We start from the raw sequence: 24,375 nt of genomic DNA on the forward strand, positions 1-24,375 counted from the left end.
TTAAGAACATGAAAAGTTGCCGAGAATAAAAGAATAAAAGTGAGTGGCTCAAATGAGGGCCCATATGACAATTTGTTTTTGAAATACGGGAGCTATAATATCAAACTTGGACATGGCCCCTGGGTTTCAAATATAGAGTGGAACACAATTCGTTTATTTTGTACGGTTTTTCCCATTGGCTGAGTTTCAATTAGTATTTTCTTTGTAGAAAAAGAGAGTCAGCGCTCTTGTACGTTTATGTATTAAAACGAAATTGCGCACGGTCTGTGAATTTCTTTTTGTATGATGTGCGATCAAGTGGAAATGCGATATGGAAAACAAATCGTGATCTTCGTATATTTCGAGTTGGCACCCACAATAACTTTTTTATGACGTCGTGTTTTTTTTGTAAGGGGAAAAAAGGAAAACCGATTCGGGGGTCACTTGTTGACAATCACATTCGGAGCTGTCTATCACAGATATAGGGGAGGGGTATTTCGATCTAAGCCCCAATACCTGCCGTGTCGCTTCGGTGTGACATTCACAGACCGCTCGTAGATTGAGCTCGGAGCAGCGTGCTGCCTGTACGTCGCCGGATCATATAATTGACAGGATTCAGAGGGATTTCTGGGCGAATTTGAAGGCAGAGCGATCGCCGTCAACCCTGGTGAGCAAGATGCGTCAACGGCGGAGTTCAGATGCGCTCTTTGTGGCCTTTTTGTTTCTTCTCGTAACAGTCCCAGTGCCAACAGTCTCAGTAGGAAATCAAACAACAGCAACAATGACTGGCGGTAAGTTCTGACTTTCCTTTCAATACCATTCGAATGTTGTTTTCTAGTTCGAACACACCAACAACCGTTTCCATTTCAGATGGAAGGCGGGAATAAAAACCCCGTAAAATGAGAGCTGCGTGATCCCTAATTGACTAGGAAAGGAAGTCAACGTGCCTCCATTAAATGGTGCATGGGCAATTAAACTAACTCTTCAAGGCTGTTTGACTTGTTGAGATGAATTCGATTGAAATTTAAAAATTCAGTACATGACTTTAATCGTTTAACAAGGGCACTTAACTTTTTAACGAGAATGTGCTGAAATTGAATAAAAACTGAATTTATCAAAATTTAAAAAGTCAACAAGTTATACAAGCGGTCCAATTAAAGTGTTTTTTTTTTTAAATTCAAAGTGTAACACAGGTACTGTATATAAGATTCATTAATGTGTGTATTGTAACAAGACAGTAATCAAGCTAACCTCGCCAACACGTATACCACGGCACCCACCCGTGGCCCCGCGGGCCGCGTCACATTGCGCCATGACATGGTTATCGTCGCGATCCTCGACTCGCCGCTGCATGCCACTCGATTCCCCTGGTTTCTCCCAACAATGTGACTCCCTATTTTGTTGGTAATACTTTCCCAACTAACATGAGGCCCACTGTGACTTTTAACACAATGCTGGGTCAAATTTGACACCTTCACTCAAAGCCTACATGAACCTGGTTTCTCAAAGAAAAACCCTTTTGGGACATTGCCGAGGGCCTGTTTATCTTTCGCGCCTTTTCCAACTTTGGGAAAAACACACACACGAACGGCACACGCTTGAAAGAGTTGTGGGTTTCGTGGTGTTATTTTTAAGTATAAAATGGAACAAAACTTAACGGTAGTGTTATTCCAAAGTGAGTTTAATAGTGGGGTGGAACGCATTCAATCTCTGATGGAACTGTTCAGGCGATTCTTCCCCCAAGTGCAAATGTCTATGGCAGATCCTGCAAGTTTTGTAAAAAAAAAACTAATATGTTTTCTTTTTCATTCAACACTTGTTCGGTAAAAGGCCTTCATAGCTCTTCGAATTGCATTAATTTGTCCTAATTAATTTTTAAAAATCCGTATCTCATGAGTGATCCCCGTTTGGTACGATCCCAGCATTGCCAAATTAATTGCTATCATCGTGACTTTGGAAGTGATCCCTGCAATGATATGACTACATATACGGGTTTATGGCTTCTGACCAGCGCCCTTGAACATAGCCTTGGTCAATGCTCTCGTCGTTATTCGTCCCGTACGCGGTCAATCGATCGTCCGCATAATCCTCACGCGCTATGCCCATGCATGTAAAAATACAGCGCGAACAGCGACCTCACGCGGCCACTATTTTTATGCAAATCAGTTGGAGACGATGTCGAGCCTTGGTTCAATCGTCCATGTGAGGTTTTGGGGGTGGTGCTCATTATGTTAATAGCCTTAGCTGACCTTAAATGTCGTTTCCTTATTGGTCGATCGTTGCGTGGAAACTTGCATAGTGAAACGTGGCACCGTACATAATCCATACAGTACACATTGTGTGTCTCTGCACACGGCACCAATGCACAAAAACTGTGGTTCCTGTCACGTCCGCAAAAGGCGGAATAGCTGCAAATAATTTGATGACGTCCGGATTTACCAAGGTGTGATTGGACACTCCACATATTAGCCCCGCCTACATTTTCTGTATTCGCATACGAGGTCGTGCGCTGGAAATCTAGCGCAAAGTAAAGAAAAACATAAGCTTTGGCCGACGATTGAACCAAGGCTCGACATCATCTCCAACTGATTTACATAAAAATAGTGGCCGCATGAGGTCGCTGTTCGCGCTGTATTTCCACATGCATGTGCATAGCGCTAGCGCGTGAGGATATATGCCGATGATTGACCGCGTACGGGACGAATAACGACGAGAGCATTGACCAAGGCTACCTTGAACAAAGATATTGACACATTGGGAAAACAGGATAAGGCCGGGCTGGATAGCTCAGTTGAATAGAACACCGGTAGGGTTATCCAGATGAAGTCGTCATATCCCGCTCCAACCAATTTCTTTGTTTTGCTAGAAGAACTCTCCTTCGCATCGCATACACAGAAATTTCTATTTTGAACAACGTTTTACCCACATTTTGCTTATTAGTAGAATTCTGAAAGAGTACGTTCATTCGTTCGTATAGGCCAAAATTATGTTCCTTACATTTAATACAGTTAATGCTTCTCTACAGTTACATTCATAGACATTCGTTCGTATAGGCCAAAATTATGTTCCTTACATTTAATACAGTTAATGCTTCTCTACAGTAACATTCATAGACTTGTATAAACACGAGTTGTGAATCAGAAAACCTAGCAATAGTTTATAAAACGACGTTGAAAAGCTGAAATAAAAAAACAAATAAGCATAACAAGCAACACGCCCTTATACACACAAATAAGGGGACTTAAAAAACAACTTTTCCTAAAGAAAAATCCATTTTGAAGGACTAATATCAGCCATTATGGCTGTGACTTGGAAAATGTCTGTCGTTGGTAAGCAAAGCTAATCCGCTTACGCGTACGTTCTCAGACGTTATGACAGAGCAGTGAAATTCTTGCACCAAAAAAAAAGGCCTTTTGGACGTTGTGTTTTTCAAAAATATGCTCAGTATGCTTGAAACGTTATATTATAACGGGAAAAGAAATTCTAAACTTCATGTCAGTGAAAAAAAAATTGCCGTCATCTATGCAGAAGCGTCAATCCTGGATACTGGTTTAGCTGACCTTCAAGTCTGGACGGTCGAAAACTTCCCCAAATCTATTTATATCGATTTCTTGGAACTTCTTCAAGTTGTTCTTCACTTCTTCACGAGTAGTTGAACACTTCAATCACTCTATTAGTACATTCCGAATTTCATTCAGCTTAATCTATCGTTGCAAACACACAGTGTTACATCTTATGAACTCCAAGCAATATTTCGACGTAGATTTGTAGTCCCACCCACGATTTGACCTTGGTGATATGTGACCTATTTTTGAGTAGTAAAATAGGGGTGTATTTTGCGCCACCAACGTCAAAATAGTTCACCCCCCGAAAAACCCTCACTTTTTTTCTGCTGCCAAAAATTTCGCTAACATAATTATTCCGATTTTTTTTGAGCCCCCTCCCAAGCCAAATACTGGGTGCGCCACTGCGTGATTTGGGGTGGCTCTTGGTATATTGACCAATGGAAGCCGGCAAAAAGGGTGATATTTATCAATTATAACTCGTGAAGGAGGCTTTTTTGCAAATTTTTACTGGACACCACAATGGATATATGAACCTTATTAATATTCGTGAGTCTTGAAAAGATTGACAGATATATTGCAAACGCCAGTATTACAGCTTTCAAAACTGCACCTACACAAACCTATTTTTCCAATTTCAACGAAAAGTAATGAACATATCACAATGATTTGTAGCACTTGGATCATTAGGGAACTAAACCCTGAAAGTTGCATGAAGATACCGTCTTCTAAACGGGAGAAATTCATGTTTAAATATTGCGCCCGCCAACGTGAATGGGAGTCAATGCGAACATCGCAAACTATACGTGAATCGAGTGGTAGCGGCGAGTTGAGGCACGCCCAACAGTTGTAAACATATGCCCTGGCCTAGCCCGCCTGCGTGCGGTGATCAAGCATCATCACTTTCCTATAGGGACCCGATCAGCGATCGAAAAAATTAGGTTCAATTGACTTGGCTTTAAGACATTATTTATTCCCATTCATAAATAAGTCTTGTTCTTTAAAAAAATCAAAACTTTTCGGTCCAACAGTCAAAACAAGTCGAACATTATAAATTTCCAACTATTGTTCAACAATTTTATGTCATGATTTTCGAAATACCCTTTATTATAGAATGTTCATCTCGGAGATTGGCACGCGGCGCGTACAGTGCACGAGTGGCGCAGAACGCAGCTGTGACGTATTGTGAATTTAGGATTATGAAATAGTGTACTGACTCACTAGTTGCGCATGTCTACACTGCGCGCGTTCGCCATCCAGAGGATAGCGGCAACCGTCGGCAAACCAACTCATCTAATTATGGGAATTAACCCACTCATGGAGTCATGGAGTAGCCTCTCGAGTACTAGGACGTGGGCATACAAAAGTACAGACGGACCAGCTGCGTCGTGACCGGGCTAGCCTCCGCAGCCGAGATCAGGTCGGCCATGGGAAACCGTGATGTATGGCGTTCCCGGCAGTCGGACGAGGGTCGACATGATGATGATGATGATGTACGTGAATAGCACTAGCCATGCAGCCATCATACCTGTGTTTGCTTTCTTGTTCATCGGTTGGCACTCTGGATGGTGATGCCTAGCGACCAGTCAACTTTCTGAGATTCTGAGATTCTGAAAGTATGATCTTATCTTGGGCGTGCTTATAGCTATAGCTCCGTGAACCACTAGCCAAGGTTGGACGGTTGTCTTCATGCATTGCGACTGCGATGTTCACTCATGATCAAAGATCCTATAACGGCGCTATAGGATCTTTGCTCATGATCTTAGAAACAGAGTGACTAGTGTGTCAAGTTGGACGCAGCCAATTCAAAAGCTTCACATCATCATAACTTTAACTAATTGGGAGACAACAATAAACACTATGTTTTCAAAGAAGGACCGTACCAAGGTGACTCCTATTCAGGCTGGTGATACTCCAAAAAATGTCCTCCCCTCAAAAATATATATTATTTTTTTGAATATCGCTCCATACATGGGCAGATAAACCTGTCAGGCTTTCAATGACACCATGATCATTGTGGCACTTTCATGCATGACTTATCAGGGGCTACATTTGCAAACTTTATGAGAAACGGCTTGCGCACACAAATGCGGTGTTTTTAACTGAATCAATGGCAATAAGAAACAAATCCGACTTGTTCCTTTTTTATCACCATTTAATGTGGAAATTTAATTACAGGTATCTTGAACTTCCTTTGGAATCAGACTTCCGCCCTCCACATTAACATGTCATTTACGACACGCCTGACCATTCCTGATCCTCTGTCCGGTGATATCGCAGTTACAAAGAGACCTTTGCTGCAGTGTGCTCTAATCTTGTTCGATACAGATCAGCCCAATGGCAAGAATGAGGGAAGTGCACAGAAAGCCCACATATATTTATCCAAATGTAGACAATGCGTAATGTAACAACATACAGTAAATTTTAGGCGGTTGAGAAGAAAGGAAAAGGAAAACAAAATGTGGAGGTTTAATATCCTCGATTTTTATTGCAGGTCTTTGTGAATAAAAAAAAGGAACATGTTGGATTGTCGATCTAATTGCATTGATCCAGGTAAAAAGACTGCATTTATGTGTGCCAGCCGTTTCTCACAAAGTTTGCAAATGTAACTCCTGATCAGTCATGCATAAAAGTGCCTAAATGATCATAGTGTCATTTAAAGCCTGACAGGTTTATATGCCCACATGTACGGAGCGATATTCGAAAAAAATATTAACATTTTCACTTTAGGGACATTTTTCAGAGTGTGTATACTTCTGTTTGATTCACCCTGTAGATTGACCGGTCACACTCGACACTCTTTTTATTGTAAGGATTGTAAATATCAAATAAACTTGCTTGCTCCTTCTCGTGAGGAAAGAGCAACCATAGAGCAAGGAACAGGAGCACTTCATCAAAAAAGGTGTCCTCGCATGAGTAAAGAACCAGTAATCCTCCTGCTTCTTGGCTGTCCTTGCATGTTTAAAGAGCCACTATTCTGCATGTTCTCTTTCTTGTATCCCCAACTCCAGGACAAACCAACAACACAGGAGCACCAACCGAGGATCCAGGAACAACCCAAAGTCCAACAATAACCAACGATCAAGGAGCATCAACCAACGACACAGGAGCACCAACCGAGGATCCAGGAACATCCCCAACTCCAGGACCAACCAACACTCCAGGACCAACCCCAACTCCAGGACCAACCAACACTCCAGGAACACCCCCAGCTCCAGCAACAACCAACGACCCAGGAACACCCCCAACTCCAGGACAAACCAACGACCCAGGAACACCCCCAACTGCAGGACCAACCAACACTCCAGGAACACCCCCAGCTCCAGCAACAACCAACGACCCAGGAACACCCCCAACTCCAGGACCAACCAACACTCCAGGAACACCCCCAGCTCCAGCAACAACCAACGACCCAGGAACACCCCCAACTCCAGGACAAACCAACGACCCAGGAACACCCCCAACTCCAGGACCAACCAACACTCCAGGAACACCCCCAGCTCCAGCAACAACCAACGACCCAGGAACAACCCCAGCTCCAGCAACAACCAACGACCCAGGAACACCCCCAACTCCAGGAGCAACCAACACTCCAGGAACACCCCCAGCTCCAGCAACAACGAATGCTCCAGGAACACCTCCAACTCCAGGACAAACCAATGCTCCAGGAACAACCCCAACTCCAGAACAAACCAACGCTCCAGGACCAACAGACACTCCAGGACCAACCAATGCTCCAGGACAAACTAATGCTCCAGGACAAACCAACGCTGCAGGACAAACTGACGCTCCAGGACAAACAGACACTCCAGGACCAACCAATGCTCCAGGACAAACTGACGCTCCAGGACAAACCGACACTCCAGGACAAACCAACGCTGCAGGACAAACTGACGCTGCAGGACAAACCGACGCTCCAGGACAAACCGACGCTCCAGGGCAAACCGACGCTCCAGGACAAACCGACGCTCCAGGACAAACTGATGCTCCAGGACAAACCGACGCTCCAGGACAAACCGACGCTCCAGGACAAACTGATGCTCCAGGACAAACTGAAGCTCCAGGACAAACCGACGCTCCAGGACAAACTGATGCTCCAGGACAAACCGACGCTCCAGGACAAACCGACGCTCCAGGACAAACTGATGCTCCAGGACAAACCGACGCTCCAGGACAAACCAATGCTCCAGGAACAACCACATGTGGTAAAGATTTTTCCTTTAGCGTATGAATGATTAGATTGCTTTGATAGGGCTCACAAAGAAACTTTAGAAAGTGTGTTATAGGATATTTTCTGAAAGGTTTCTTTGGTATGCATAAGTTTGCTCCCCATCAATACATTATTTACATTTCTTGAACACACCATCAAAATATACAACAACTCACGTATGGTCACAAGTTCATATTACAATGGGGGACAAGGAATTCCATACCGTTTGTTCTTTTGAAAATTTAATATGAATCGGTTACTTTTGTAATTTTTTTTATGATAGCTGGTTTCCCAAATATGTTACGTCTTTGACATTTCTTGTACCCTTGGCATCCATAAGTTGTTCAGGAGTTACAAAGTTTGCGTATTATTTGTCATTATATTTCTCCATGATTTTTTGAGGAAAAAAAAAAAACACTTATTGCGTACTTGCAATACAATGGGGGACAGGGAATATAGGCCCTACCGTTTTCCTTTTTGAAATATGAATTAGTTTATTTGATGAGAATTGCTACGTCGAACGCTCAGACTCATATCCGGCGGGAAATCAAAACCTTCAGTTATCAAAGGTTACATAGCAGTGATTTTATTTATTTATCACAAAGTATGTTACAACCATTTATTTTATTTAGTTATTGGCACGATATAACAAAACAATAGTTGACTGTCATGATGTGGGATATGCCATTTTTAACCCCTTGGGGAGCATAGCACCCTAGGCGAAGCCGAGGGTGCTATGGGCCCCGCCGATGTTAAAAACATCATACCATACATCACAGCAGTCACCAATTGTTAAATATCAAAATACACTGCATATAAAGTAATACAGTTTGGACATGACGGGGGTTGTCATGTCCCGGTTCGAATGAAATTGCCTAATTTATACTGATATTGTTTCTTTGTTTTCTTAGCAACACCAACTGTGACTGTGCCAACAGTCGATGGGAAGTGTTTAGCTGTTGGTGCAACCACGCTTGATGTGACTTGGAACGCTGTAACTGCCACCAATGCTGAGGGTGCAAGCATCACCTGTACTGATTCTGGAGGCGGAACTGGAGTGACGACCACTGGTGGCACCTTTGGGGCAGGATCACACACAATAACGTGCAGCGTTACCAATTCTGGCGGTTGCTCTGGCTCCAATACCTTCACATTTAGCGTAGCAGGTATGGACTGTTTCAGATCTAATTCGAAAATAAGGGCAAAACCTGTTTTGAAATATTGATACTTAAAAGTGTTAAAGCTAAGTCTTGATCTGACCTCGTGGGTGAATAGATGTGAGCAGTTGCAGAAAATGCCCAAATATTTGCAAAAATGTTTTGACTCAAATACGAGTCGATGTTTTTTTGGAGGAAAACAAATATTGCACAGGCCCTACTTGCAATTCATAAGATTGAATTTGCATAGGGGTAATGTTAAGGCTTGCAATGATGTCCTAGCTAGGCTCACATTGTTCAAAGTAACCAGCCTTTTAACTTGTATTGATTCCTACTTGAACACTGACCTCATACTGAGAGAATAAGAAAAAAAACTGAACAAATCATTAATCTCTAATTCATATGATTTGAAATTTGGCAGCAGTGGCTGTATACGCCCCTTGGGTGTTAAAACGTCATATGCCACATATCACAGCAGTCAACAATTGCTTTATATAGGCCTGTCCTGGCAAATATGCTACATAAAGTTATACAGTTTGGACATGACAGGAGTTGTCATGTCCCCGTTGGAATGAAATTGCCCATTTTGTAATGATCTTGTTTCTTTGTTTTGTTAGCAACACCAACTGTGAATGTGCCTACTGTCAGTGTGCAGTGTTTAGTGGCTAGTGAAGCTACACTTTCGGTCACTTGGGACGCTGTAACTGCCATCGATGCTGGGGGAGCAAGCATCACCTGTGCTGATTCTGGAAGCGGAGCTGGAGTGATGACCACTGGTGGCACCTTTGAAGCGGGATCACATACAATCGTATGCAGTGTAACCAATTCCGACGGTTGCTTGGGCTCCAATACCTTCACATTTGACGTATCAGGTATGGACTGTTTCTAGATCTACATGAAATTCGAAAATAAGGGCAAAACGTGTTTTGAAAATATTGATGCTTAAAAGTGTCATGTTAAGTCATTATCTGGTCTCGTGGGTGAATAGATGTGAGCAGTTACAGAAAATGCCCAATTATTTGCAAAAATGCTTTGACTCAAACATAAGTCCATGTTTTTTTGGAGGAAAACAAATATTGTGCAGGCCCTACTTACAATTCATAAGATTGAATTTACAGAGGGGTAATGTAAATGCTTGCAGTGATGTCCTAGGCTCACATTGTTCAAAGTAACCAGCCTTTTTTACTTGTATTAATTCCTATTTGAACACTGACCTCTTCTGAGAAAATAAGTAAAAAGACTGAACAAATCATTAATCTCTAATTCATATGATTTGAAATTTGGTAGCAGTGGCTATATGCGCCCCTTGGGTGTTAAAACGTCATATCCCACATCACAGCAGTCAACAATTGCTTCATATAGGTTTTCTCAAATTTGCTACATAAAGTTATCCAGTTTGGACATGATGGGAGTTGTCATGTCCCCATTGGAATGAAATTGCCCATTTTGTAAAGATCTTGTTTCTTTCTTTTCTTAGCAACACCAACTGTGATTGTGCCTACTGTCAGTGTGCAGTGTTTAGTGGCTAGTGAAGCTACACTTTCGGTCACTTGGACCGCTGTGACTGCTACCGATGCTGGGGGTGAAAGCATCACTTGTGCTGATTCTGGAGGCGGGACTGGAGTGACGACCACTGGAGGCACCTTTGGAGCAGGATCACACACAATCACGTGCAGCGTTACTTCCAATGGTTGCACAGGCTCAAACAGCTTCACATTTCTCGTAGCAGGTATTGATTGTTGTTAGAACAAACGAAAACAAAGTCAAAAGTTGTATTGAAAAATTGATACTCAAAGTCTTTATCCGATCTCTCGAGTGAATAGATGTGAGCAGTTGCCACTGTCAGTTGCCACTGTCTTATGCAAACTTATATTATACACAGTATATTTATATGCAGTGTATTTGAATAAGGGAATAAATGTGAGCATGGGAGGTTTTAAACAATATATTTAAGACTGGTTGGAGTGTACATGCTGTACATTTGTGAAAACGAAAAAATGGCATGACGTGAAAGGAAAAAATGTGCCAAAATATTACCTCTCACTTCTGAAAATCTAAAATACATGTGGACTAGTGGAAATCTGAGCACTCGTACAAAGATGGAAATTTATGAAATTATTTTGTAGCGGTCATTGGTCAAAAACTGAAACATAATTAGAAAACTACCATATCTTTAAGGAAACACAATTTTAAAAAAAAACTTGAAGGTCTAATTCTCATTTACAAAAAAAATATATAAAATGACCGTTGATAAGAACTGTATTCAAGCAAGTCCTACTTACTCTAGAATCCATCTGATGTAGATAGGTAAATCTTTGCGTCGTTATTATTTTCGTTCTCGAGCAAGGAGACCTAGATACGAAAATCCGGATGTGAAAGGTCGTACGTAAAATTCGTTTTTATCCATCTCCAACCAACCTCGTCCCCAGGGTGTCGAGCAGTACGCGCCCACTACTACCTGCTCTCTCACCCTGGTATTGGATCATTTGCATGTGCAAGATTTTTGCACACGTATGCAAATGAGGAACAGTCTGGTGCATGGATATGCGTTACACATTAGCGTTTGTTTTTGTATGCGGTGTCTGGGGTAAAAACAGAGTCAATTCGTAGCAGCGCGAGCACGGCGTGAGTTACGAAAACACGATTTTTGAAATCAAACTGTTACGATCTTATCGAGACAACATGCAGTATCATATTTCATATTAATATGAGCAAATTGGAAAGGAAATTAGTATTTTCGAGAAGGCGTGGACGAATAATCGCGAAAACACGTACTGCACGTTGTGAATAATAGCACCAAGTACACGATAAAAATCCATTACTAGCCAATTGCGGTATCCAATCAGGATACAGGAAGAAAGTTTCCTATCCAGGGTTTACTATTGGAAACGCGGTTGGAAATAGAGTAAGCACTGGGGACGAGGTTGATCTCCAACTGATTTCTCATCATTTTTTTCTTGTTGAATGCCAAGACAATATTACAACATGATTGTTACGCGTGGTGATTACGGTTAAAATTGGTTCTGTCAACAATTATAGCAAGAAAAAGGGCAACCCCGTGTAAAATACCCATAGAAGGCCGGGTCGCGGAGGGGGTCCGGCCGGAAGCTCAAAGGCAAAATGGCTTACTCTAAGTCTCTATTATTACTTTGTTTTCTTATCTTAGCACCAACTGTGAATGTGCCGAGTGTCGACTCACAGAGTTTACCAGTTGGTGCAACTACACTTGCTGTGAATTGGATCCTTGTAACTGCCACCAATGCTGAGGGTGCAAGCATCACTTGTACTGATTCTGGAGGCGGAACTGGAGTGACGACCTCAGGTGGCACCTTTGGAGTAGGATCCCACACAATCACGTGCATGTTTTCCCAATCTGCTAGTTGCTCTGCCTCCAATACCTTCACATTTGACGTATCAGGTATTAACTGTTTTTAGAACAAACAAAAATAATGGGCAAATCGTGTTCTGAAAACTTGGTACTTTAAAGGCTTAAAGCCAAGTCTTTCTCTGATGATCTCGTGTGGAATAGATGAGAACATGAAAACACCAATCATATCAAGGAATCTGATATTTCAACAAAACAGTATACCGAAAATGACAAATTATTTGCAAAAGAGTTTTGACTCAAATTCGAGTCCATGTCTTTTTGAGAAAAAGAAAATATATCGTGCGTTACGTACTTGCAATTCATAAAATGGAATTTGAATAAGGGTGATGTAAATACTTGCAGATTTTACTCCTACTTTAACACGTCATACTGAGTGAATAAGAAATGGACTCGACCAAAGCCTTCCTCTGTAATTCATATGATTTTGAATTTGGCAGCAGCGGCTTTCAAATTCATTTGATGAATAGATGTGACCGGATCGCAAGAAGTAAAGTCAGAAGGACATCTTTTCACATTTTCATTTTTATACATTTGCAAAGCATACTGAGCTTCATCTCACTACATCAAAAGATTTAATACTCAGAATCTGTGGCGTAACTGTCATTCCAGGTACTTCCCACCACCTACACTGTTATTTCTTTTTCGGGAGGACGTCTCTGACATGGACCTCACTTGAAATGGTTTCACACCTATGTTCCGACACCTATATGTTCTGACACACCGTTCCGATATGTTTCGACACCCCTATATGTTCCGACTGCTCATATTCCTATCCCTAACCCGAACCCTAAATGGTAGTAGCACAATCTTATGTGCGGGTTGTCGGAACGTAGGGATGTCGAAACATAGAGCAGTCACCCTTAATTGAGATAAGTCAAAAGAACTTTTTAGATCTTCAGCCAGTGTTTCCCACAGTGTGAATGTCTTTGGTCATGCAAAGACATTCGCATTAATCTTAAAAGCCATAAACAGATGTGTGTTACATTGTTCACGTTGCTGTAGAATCGAGACTTGAAGCATGATCCCTATAGGCACCTGTCACTTACAATGCCCATTAATTCAATTGTCATCCGGCTCCTGGTTTGTGTGCTTGTTTATATTAGGCTGCGAGCTGTCCGCATCCAGTTGCCTGAATGGAGGCGCATTCGATGCAAATTTCTGCCAGTGTGTTTGTCCGTCTGCTTTTTCTGGACCAACTTGTGCAGGTAGGACTTTGCAATGAGTTGTCGAAACTGCAAGAATTTTTTTCTGATATCGTAATGGTCCCACATACACACTCAACCAAAAAAGAGAGTCCCCCTAATACTTTTTTGTCTAACTCAAAAACTATTGGGCACATCTTTCTAAAATTATGACTAAAATTATGCAGTTTATGAAAAATGCTATCAAGAAAAAGTTGCACTGTTGTATATGTGCAAGGTGAGTGTGAACCACAACTTATGCCTATACAAAAGTGCAACTGTTTTCGGTATCATTTGTTATAAATTACATAATTTGGTGCACATTATCTCTGTTTTGGAACAAATAAAGAGCACGGCTGGATTGCTAAGGAATTTAAGTACTGATTGGTTGTTATTTGAGCGAGAGGTGCTCAGTAGTTTTTGAGTTAGACAAAAATGTATTGGAAGGGGGGACTTTCTTTTGTGGTATATGGATTGCTTCTGCTGGTAAATATAATGGTATGTTTATTATATTTTGCTAGATACATGTTTCATGCAAAAGTATTTGCCCCATTTTGATTTGTTCTCGCTATATCATGAAAGGTATCATTGCATCTAATTTACATTGAATTCCATCAGTGTCGTTTTGATAATTTCGTACTAAATGTATTGGCATTAAAGTAACAATAGCTTGAAATCTCTGTCATTGACCCATATTTTTGCTTTGTGTTTTTTTTTCAGTTGCCAGTCCCTGTATGGCGTCAAACCCGCCATGCTCAGGTACTGGGATGTTCTGTCAACCTGCTACCAACACTGACGGCTACACTTGCGAATGCAATGGGTTTGAACAATATTTTCGCCAGAGTGATGATACATGTGCACGTACGTATAGATGGCTCTTACACAATTTTTATTAAATGGAGCAGGACTTTGAATGGTCACAGGCCTGCCACAATGGGTTTGTCAATTGCTGCTGCGTGTCAGTGCTTTGGGCTCACAATTAGCCTTCAACTGAGTTCATGTGTGTGTCAATTAGTGCCACCATCTCTGGCCCCTAGTCCTCGGACGCCCATCATAATCAACAACAATGAGATCAAGTCGGCAGAAAAGTTCTGCTCTAAGCAGTACTGTGTGCAGCAACAGACCCCTGGATGCAGAGGTGATGTTGCGCATTGCTAAGGCCAGCTTTGCCTTTGGCAGACTGAACCAAAATCTCTGGAAAGACCATAACATCAAGCTCATTACCAAACTTGTCATCTACAAGGTTGTTGCACTGAGCACGCTGCTTTACTGCGGTGAAACACGAACCACCTATCGGCGCCATATCAAGCAACTTGAGCAGTTTCACAAACGTTGCTTACGGGAGCTACTCAACATCAAGTGGCAAGACAGGGTCTCCAACTTGCAGGTCCTTGAACGGTGTGGTCTATCAAGCATTGAATGCTTGGTTATAAAGAGCCTGCTTCTCTGGTCAGGCCATGTTGTTTGCATGGATAATGCCCGGATTCCCAAGATCCTTTTGTACGGCCAGCTTAAAGAAGGCCATCGCGCGCAAGGCTGACAATACAAGATGTACAAGGACACAGTGAAGGCCAATCTCAAGCATAAACATTAGCTCACGGGAAGGTTGCGCTCAGGACAGATCCCTCTGAAGGCAAGTCTGTGCCAAGGGCACAGAGACGTTTGAACAGAAGATCCAGGAGATCAAAACAACTTACCAGAAAGAGAGAGATGAAAACGGGGCACAACCTCTGGAGAGTCTTTGCCACGTACCACATGTGGGAGGCAGTGTGCATCACGCATCGGACTTCTCTCCCACATGAAGACTCATCGCAGATAATCAGCTGGCTGCCTACTCATCCAGGAGCCTCCACAAAACAAAAGAAGGAAATTTTGGCGGGGCCGAGGATTGAGACAATTTTTCCCAGAACAATTTGCCAGGCAACCGTGCTAATTAATAGTTCAAGCCACATTCGCAAACCAGTACAGCGGAGCATTGACAAGCAGGCTGCTTGTGTTCATATATTTGGGGGGGGGGGGTTACATTAGGGGGTGGCCTCCCCCCATGTCACTATGCAAGTGGGTATTTTGGATTAAAATATTGCATTATGAAGTTTCTACCATTTTTTTCAAAAAGAGCTTTTCAAATCACAAAAATACAGTAGTGCACTTTGATTACTTCAAGACCGGTATACTAAAATTTATTTGTTTTTTTATTAATTGTTTTTCAGAACCCGAGGCTACACTCCAATTAGGCCTGTCAATAGACAAGGAGTTCATAAGTGCCTACAACAATCCATCGTCTGCTGCATTCAAGAATCTTGCCGCAATGATTATCTCAGCGGTAATATATACTCTCTTGTTTCATCCATTTATTTCAGTACACACACTGGGATTGAGTCTTTGCACACGTGGACGGATAAGAACATGTTCCCCTATACAACTCAGCATTTGCGGGTGTCGTATGAAAATCGGGCTCCTATGAAAATCGGACTGCTTTTCCCTATTATTGGTTAATCCCTCGCACGTGACAGGTTACTCGCCCATTAAAATCCTAAAAATACCATATTATCGTACTTACGCATATGCGCAATACTACCAATGAGTCCATATTTCATGGAGTCTGATATTCACGCTACACCTGTCCTGAAATAGCCCGAAGGGCAACTGGGGCACATTTCTGATGCAATGTGAAGGGGAGGGGTCAGAAATACCGAGACAAATTTCCACTACAGGACAGAGATTTGTTTCTTGAAAAGGGGCGAGGGGCAATATGGATGGATGATACATTTGGTCCAGGGGAAGCTGCAGGTGGACATGTACATGTTTTTTTGCGAAACTGCAATAGCCTTCATGTCCATAAAACATTACTGTTCCCCAGAATGTTTACACAAGCTCTTCAGTGGTCCTATACAGTCCTCTGCCGTGTAAGGGTCAAGAATGTGCAGAATTTATCAAATATCTTTACTATCTATTGCGAAATTGAAACATTAGAACCTTCTTTGTCAGAATTATTTTGAATCATCACAGCCTATTGTTAAGAACAAAATTACGTATATGTCCTCATCAATATTAGTCTTGGCCCAAAACGTCAGTGATCAAGAGTGATAATTGCATTGTTGTGAAGCGTAAAATATTATGCAAAGGATTATTGTTGTTGTTGTTGTTTTTTTTTTTAAACTTTCTCTTACTAACGTCTTGGTCATTTCATAGCAATGGGGGCGGGGCCATTTTATGTAAATAAAACCGTCTGTATAATTCGAACAAACACTAGCTCCATGCTTTATCGCTGCACCTATAGCGCATATGTTTACAACTGTCAGGTGAGCCATTGAACCTTTTCTCGATCGCTGATTGGTTCCCTAGGAAAGCGATGATGCTTGATCACTGCACGTATAGGCCAGGGCGTAATTGTTTACAACCGTTGGGCGAGCCATTGAAGCTTTGCTCGATCGCTGATTGGTTCCCTAGGAAAGCCCAGGGAGAAAATTGAGAAATAGTTCAACAACTGAAAAGAAATTGTTGTACTAATCGAGGGTGCACTATATGCACCGTCCATTAGCGATCACTAGCATCTTGGGCTAATTAAGACTTCATTTATATCTGAACACTACTTTCTTTTTTCTTCCAGCTCCTGGAAGCACTGCAGGGACAGGGTGTGACAGCGGTAATAGTTTTGAGCTTAGAACCTGGCAGTGTGGTCGCACAAACGGCACTAGCATTCGAAGGGCAGCAGGAACCATCGGTGGAGGCCGTTAGCAATACAATAGTGATGGATGGACTGGGCGACGCCCTACCTGTTGTCCAGGGCTCTGTCAGTGTCAGCAACACATGTAAGGCTTTGCAATGCATCAGTTCCTATACTCCTATACCGCCCCTAAACTGTCTTGCCATACACGCCCATGTATGGTCCCAAATTGCGCAAGTCCCGTATGGTGTGCTCATCAGTGAAGGGGTAATGTTATGCAAATGGTAAGGGTTAAATGAACATTTTGATAAGGCAAATCAAATTTTCAGTATTGCTTTAGATTTATACTTCACATCGTTATTGAAACTCAAGTCACGCTCTGAAACACAGACATTAGTATAGGGCCAATTTTATTTACAGCTAAGTACAACTTCTGTTGCAGACAAAGGTGTCTTTGTCAATATAGTTGGTAAACAAAAGAAATAGTAAATTTTCATGTACATGACCTTTGTAATTAGGAACATGTGGCACACATACGTTTAAATGATCTCAAAATTTGAACAGTGTACTGTGCCAACTTATTTAAAATATATCTGAAGAAAAAAACTGAATTCAAAATCTGCTCCAGGCTGCAGCAACACTAAGTTGTAAACAGTGTCAATTAGGCCGTGTCCGAAACGAGATTCCAGAGCGGCTACGGCTACATCTATTGTCAGCGCGTCCCTGCGTAGTTTCAATGGGCGTGGACCTAGACCTAGCTCTAGACAGTTGATTCGGATGCAGCCTAAGATTAGTTTTAACATAAACCCACAAGTGGATATGGTATACAATGCAGTACTATGCAGTGACACTTACCCTCTTTATAATGGCTTTTGTTTTGTCATCAGCAATGGTATCAGACTGCACACAAGATGGTTGTATGAATGGCGGAGTATGCCAGCCGTCAGGCTTCACCCCTCAGCAAGTTTGCAGGTAATTTCAGGGGCGGAGCCAGGATTGTGAGAAAGGAATGGGAGTAAATAACCCCCCCCCCCCCAAAAAAAAGCAACACACGACAGAGAGGTAGAAAAGTGCCTCAATTCTTCGAGTATGGATTACACTGTCTAATGACTTAATTATGAATTGAAAGACGAAGAGAGGTCCAAAGCTGAAATATAGACAATCGGCTGGCATTCTTCTTGGTTTTTTTTTTTTCCAGGGGAAAACTCAACAATACATCGATGGTGTTTCAACGTGCTTTTTGCAACTTTTGCCCCAGCCCAATACACGCCTGTGTGCCTGTGTGAACTTATTTTTGTTTTAAGCGATTTAAGATACATTGATTACAGTTAGTATTTGGTAATTGAAAATACTGAATTTGACCAAGTCTGTTTGAGCCGATAATCGCAACTGAGAGTTAATTAGATAAATGCCACTAGCATCCATGATTTTATTGATCGAAGGGGATGGTCCAATTCCTCCTTATCCGGACCCACTTTTTGCAATACGTCAGGACATATCGTCACCGACACCACGTACGAGGTAACACTGCATGTGTTGAACCATATTTTTTCGATTTTCAGTTTTTTTACATTTTTAAACATTATTCATCAAGGCTTACCATTGCACGAAGTTTCAAAGCTTCAAGAGCTTTACTTTTACGCTTATTATCCATGGCAACTTTTGCGCAAAAGTGACAATTTTTGTTATCACGAAGTAACACTCAAGTTCCATATACCATGGTAAAGCATGACGCGCACTCTGCTCAAATGTGAGCAAAAATGTTTTCACGAAGTAACACTCTCCTTGTTTTAGCGCGCACGCTGACCTGAAGTAGCACTTACCTATTGTTGTAATACATTGACGCGTGCTTTCTTCCTTTCTTCCGTAAAGTGCAGACTTCTACGATGAGAAGAACAACGCACTGCGGGTGGGGGGCGTGCTCCAAGAACAATGAATGCGCTTGACTCGCTGTGCTTATAAAAACTATATATAGTGCTGATGCAGGTTAAAAACAGGACAACTTGAAGCTAGTGAGTACCATCCCTCAATGCTGATTTGAACGCATCGAGGGACGGTAGACTGGCTGGGTCCAACGTCAGGGAGTTCCAGTCTCTGCAAGTTTGTGGAAGAATGATGAGGAATAGACCAGTGCTACTTTGTGAAAACGAAAATGTACTGTTTCGCAGCTTTTTCGGTTTCACGAACTAACACTCGCCTTTTTTCTCTTATTTCTTGTTGATTTAATATAAAAACCGGTCAAAAACAGCAGATTTAATCAATTCCATACATCAAGTGTCCACAACGAGAACCCCAACTGAAAATACTCTGCCGTGTTGACGCAAAGTGTTGTTTTAGAAGGCGTTATACTTTAGATGGCGTTTTCTCCGATTGCTAGTTTTTACTGGTATGTACATGGGTGTTACTTCGTGGTGTCGCTGACTATATATCAAAAATGAAAAAACAAAAATGCTTGAAGGGAATGCTTCATGTTATTAGTTTTAGGTGCATACTGAGTTTTAAGTGTTAAGAAATTAAGATAAACATGGAATGTTATCTGTCTGTGTTTTGTAGTTGCCCAGCATCATTTACTGGTGCGCGGTGCGAGACTGCAGTACCCACGTCACTACCGGAAACGACAGCCCCAGAGACTACGGCAGCCCCAGGAGGTATGTCCAATACCAATTAATTTCCCTACCTTGTGTTCCTTAACAGATAAGAAGGTTATAAACAGTTTGCTCATTTTAAAGGATTATATTTACAGACTGACCTTTTTGTAGCATGTAGAGTTTTTACACCCTTGGTACAGATATTTATCTCGTAACAACTAACTTCTGTTTGTTCCCCAATGGACCGATCCAGTGAGCACCGCCCCATGGTGTTCCGACCAATCACAGCCGTGATTTATGTCCGACGGGCATGCACTAAAGTCCGACATGCGTGCACGCGCATATGATGCGCGCGGAAGGAAAATGCAGCGTGACATTGGAGCGGAGCACGTGTTAATTTGCCCACGTGCGCACTGGGCGGAGCTTACTGGATCGGTCCATTGACCTATCGCCGTTTGCGAGATATAGCCACGCCCCTTAGACAACCCAATGGAACTTTTGTACACTGAGTTTCGTTTGTCTCAGATTTTGCGCGTTCTGCGTCCATTTGTATATCATGTAATTGGACGATATTTCACAAGCTGCGTTGACGCGATTCTAACACGATTCCACCGCGATAGGTCCATGCAATGATGCAACGAATATTGTGTTTTGGGGAAAAAATCTGATAATTGAGTTTTTTGCTCAACTTTTTTTTTTCTGTTCCGAATCTGAAGTTGTTGGGAAAAAGAAAAACCATAGAGAAATAGTTGTACTGTTTGTGTTGTTGCAGGTGGTTTGACACCTGCAGTTACAGCCGTCATCGTAGTCGTGTGTGTTGTGCTCCTGTTGGTGATAGTAGGAATCACCCTGTTTTTCTGCATGGTAATGAGGCGTCAGTACCTTATGAAGGATCAAATCTACCGTCAGCCAAGTAGACAGTTCCAACCTAGAAGGAGACCCTTTGATTTTGAAGATCGCAGAGATCGCAGGTTTACCTTTGATGATGACTACAGTGTAGCTGACTACAGGGAGGAAGACATGCGGATGAATCGTCTCGCTCATGTCATGAGCCGGTCACCTTACCAACAGGTGAGGCAGGTTAACTGTGTTCTTCTCTAAGAGTGATTTATAAAGAAAGAGCCTGTCAGTGTGAGAACTTGGAGTTATAACCCTAGCCTTCCTGTCCTTCTTGATGCCTCTTTTATTATTATTATTATTATTATTAATCATTTCTGGTACTGAAGCCAAGGATTTCTCCAAAGCGCCTTAGGCAAGCCTGAAGAAACCTGTGAAGAGAAGACAATGAGAAAAAAAATTACAGTTTTAGAGGTGGGAGGAAAAGCCCAGAAGAATATTCTAGGGGAAAACCCACGGAATCAGGTAGGGACTGAAAACCCAATCCACATATTGGCCCAGGCGGGATTCGAACCCGGGTCACAGCGGTGGAAGGCGAGGAAAGTACCGCTACGCCAACCTGACTCCCCTTAAAAGCAAGAATTATATGTACATAAATGGATCCTGATACAAACAGACGAGGTGTTTGTATAGGCAAGGACACAGTCACAATACTGTCTTTGGATATCTATGTATGATTTTAGTCAAACCACGTAAAACTTACTGGTTGAAATTTTCTTATAATATGAATAACAGACTATGCAGGATCGTCCACAGTTCATCCGACCATACATGGTTACTGGACACGAGGCATTGGAACTCTACCAAGATGACTTAGCGGTGAGTTTACACGATCGAAAGATTCACATTTTTAGTTTCAAATATTCAATGTTTTACATGTACCCTCAGTGTACATTTTGCGGCAACTTTTATTTCAAGACTGGTGACATGTATTTGTGTTTTATTTCACAGCTTGATGAAAGGGCTCATGCAGGCCGCGTGGTCTACAATCCTGCCATCTACTACTAAACCACGTCACTGGCCACATCTTTCATAGCTGCAGATGCAGCTCTGTGACAGAAGAGAAGTTCAAGTTCAAGTAGAAAATTAATACTCGCACATACAGGGTGACCCCCCCAAAAAAGTTGTGCAGGCAGACATTTTTACATTTCTCAAAATATACTCAACATCAGCAGTTCGTGTTGATGGAGTATATTGTTTGTACTCTTGTGTGTATAATCACAGCGGAAATTGGACGGAAACTCCATCCGTGAAAACCAGAGATAAAATATTTTTGTAAACGGCAGTTGTGTTGTTCACCCGTTCCAATGCGATTTGCACAGGTAATGAAAAGACCCATTGCTGAGTACCAGTTGAGCCATTTCCAATTCAATGTCTAATTCCCATTGAAATGGTTGAAAACACACATATCCTTTTATAATATGTTCTAGTACAGCTCTGGTATGCATTAATGGGTGTCCATGACATTTTCACTGATTATACACAAGAGTAAAATTAATGTGCTCCATCAAAGTGAAATACTCATGTTAGGTACTTTTTGAGAGAAGTAAAGATATCTGCCGGCACTACTTTTTCCGGTTCACCCTGTTTGCATTCACCCAATCTGATTCCGTGTCCCTCTCCCTTATTCTTGATTTGAGGTGTTTTCTGTAGGAAAAAGACACAGCAAACGGCCGTTTTTTGAAACTAACCTCTCACTTCAACATTTATCTCTGTTGAAACTTATTTTGGATCTGGTAAAGTGTTTTTTATTTAACCCTTCTTTCGTGATTTAAATTTCATACACTCATCCCTATACCAGAAGGAGGCATTTACTGATGCGAAATAAAACACTGAACATTCAGTACTATTTGTGGTCGTCTTCAACTGTTCACCAATATCATTAGATAAAGAGATAAACAGATTTGTATTCAATACAGGGTGAGTAAAAAAACCCGAAACCCAAATGTCCAACTTGCTTTAGTGAAGTTCTGCATGTAGCACTTTCCAAATCTAGGATGTGAAAGCCCAATTCATAAGCTTTCTTTTAGAACAAGTATCATTAAAATCACTCATGTAATTTGGTTGTATTTTGAATACAACCACCGTTTTAAGTTCTGTCCACGGATCACATGAAGGTAAGTGTTCTTTCAACAAAACGAAAACAAATCAATGTGTGAATTGTTTTCACTTTGCTGAAAGAACGCGCACCATTTTTGTGATCCGTGGACAGAACTTTAAAACGGTGGTTGTGTTTAAAATTCTGTAACTTGAAATGTACATGAGTGATATGAATGATTCTTATACTAAAAGAAAGCTTGTGAATTGGGCTTTCATATCCTAGATTTTGTAAGTGCTACATGCAGAACTTTACTGAAACAAAAGTCCCGACATTTGGGTTTCGGTTTTTTTACTCACCCTGTATATAAGTTCTGAGGTACGGCCCCACCTCAGACACGATACATGTATCGCTGATTTGCCACTATTAACTTGTTGAAATTCTACAGTGTTTTGAATGGATTTGTTAATTGATTGGTCAAGCAGCTTTTTTATTGCTTTGTTTACTCATTGGTGTATTTAATCCATAAAAGGGTTTCGAGGTCGTTTTGTGTAATCAAACAAAATTAATGTCTTTCATTTTGATATGCTGGTAAAGGATGTTTTTAACATATTATATTTATATGGTGTTTACATTGATTACCATTCAATTCAATTCAATTCAATCCAACATTTATTTCCAAATCATACAAACACTGTAATAATTACAAAAAAACAACAACAATAGTTGGAGGCATAAACGCAAAAAGCTGAAGCTTGCAAGGGGAATGCCTTGGAGTTAAATGAACAATATATGTTATATAGTGTAATATATTTCGTATTATATTCCCATTAGGCAAAAAAAATACTAGTTCTGCTTTCGGTTACCCTATGCCTACCCTATTTTGACAGCCCCTACCCTAATTGTTTTTGGGAAAAATAGGGGAAAACCCCAAACCATCAATTACTACCTTTTACCCTTGACTACACGCAGACACCGGTACACATGATCAACGCACAAAAAAATCCCTACTACTGACCATATATTCAAATGCCATGTAATCGGAAGCAGAACTGCTTTTCGGCCGTATTGTTTGGGGGAAGGGAAAAAAATGTACAGGGTGAGTAAAAAAAGGATATGAAAGCCCAAGTAATAAGCTTTCTTTTAGCACAATTCACATAGGAATGTATGTGAATTGTTTTCGTTTTGCTGAAAGAACACTTACCTTTTTTTGTGATCCGTGGACAGAACTTTAAAACGGTGTTTGTGTTCAAAATTCTTTAATTTGAAAAGTACATAAGTGATGTGAATGATTTTTGTATTAAAATAAATCTTATTAATTGGATTAATGATTATTGTACTAAAAGAAATCTTATTAACTGGGCTTTTCATATCCTAGATTTTGAAAGCGCTACATGCAGAGATTCATTACAAAAAATGGTCCTGCTATTTGGGTTTCCTTGTTTTGACTCATCCTGTGCTGTTTTAACGAAAAGAGTGTATCAATATGAAGCCATCTATACTTTTGCATCTTGAAAGTAATGTTCCAGGCAAATCTTGAACATTTAGAACAGTTCGCACAAGCATTTACACAGTATTTCAGCTGCATGTCACAGAGTTTTCAATACCCATCTACTGTATTTTATCAATAGACATTTTGTAAACTTTTGTGTACAATTTATTTGAATACTCGGAGCAATGTCATTAGTGACATGAATGACACCGAGG

General features: G+C 41.3%; 1 protein-coding gene across 1 annotated transcript; it reads left to right on the forward strand.

The window, feature by feature from the left end:
* The first annotated feature begins 662 nt into the window (after positions 1-662).
* On the forward strand, positions 663-22,613 carry LOC119734499 (mucin-5AC-like). Its single transcript, XM_038208032.1, has 15 exons — positions 663-770; positions 6,554-7,747; positions 8,664-8,918; positions 9,527-9,781; positions 10,387-10,638; positions 12,076-12,327; positions 13,401-13,502; positions 14,199-14,339; positions 15,689-15,801; positions 17,089-17,290; positions 18,033-18,117; positions 19,699-19,793; positions 20,506-20,804; positions 21,366-21,449; positions 21,582-22,613. The coding sequence occupies exons 1-15, from the start codon at positions 761-763 to the stop codon at positions 21,636-21,638; spliced, it is 3,396 nt and encodes a 1,131-aa protein (XP_038063960.1). The 5' UTR covers positions 663-760; the 3' UTR covers positions 21,639-22,613.
* The last annotated feature ends 1,762 nt before the right edge of the window (positions 22,614-24,375 follow it).

This window comes from Patiria miniata, unplaced genomic scaffold (assembly GCF_015706575.1).
Source record: "Patiria miniata isolate m_02_andy unplaced genomic scaffold, ASM1570657v1 HiC_scaffold_27, whole genome shotgun sequence".
Lineage (NCBI taxonomy): Eukaryota > Metazoa > Echinodermata > Asteroidea > Valvatida > Asterinidae > Patiria > Patiria miniata.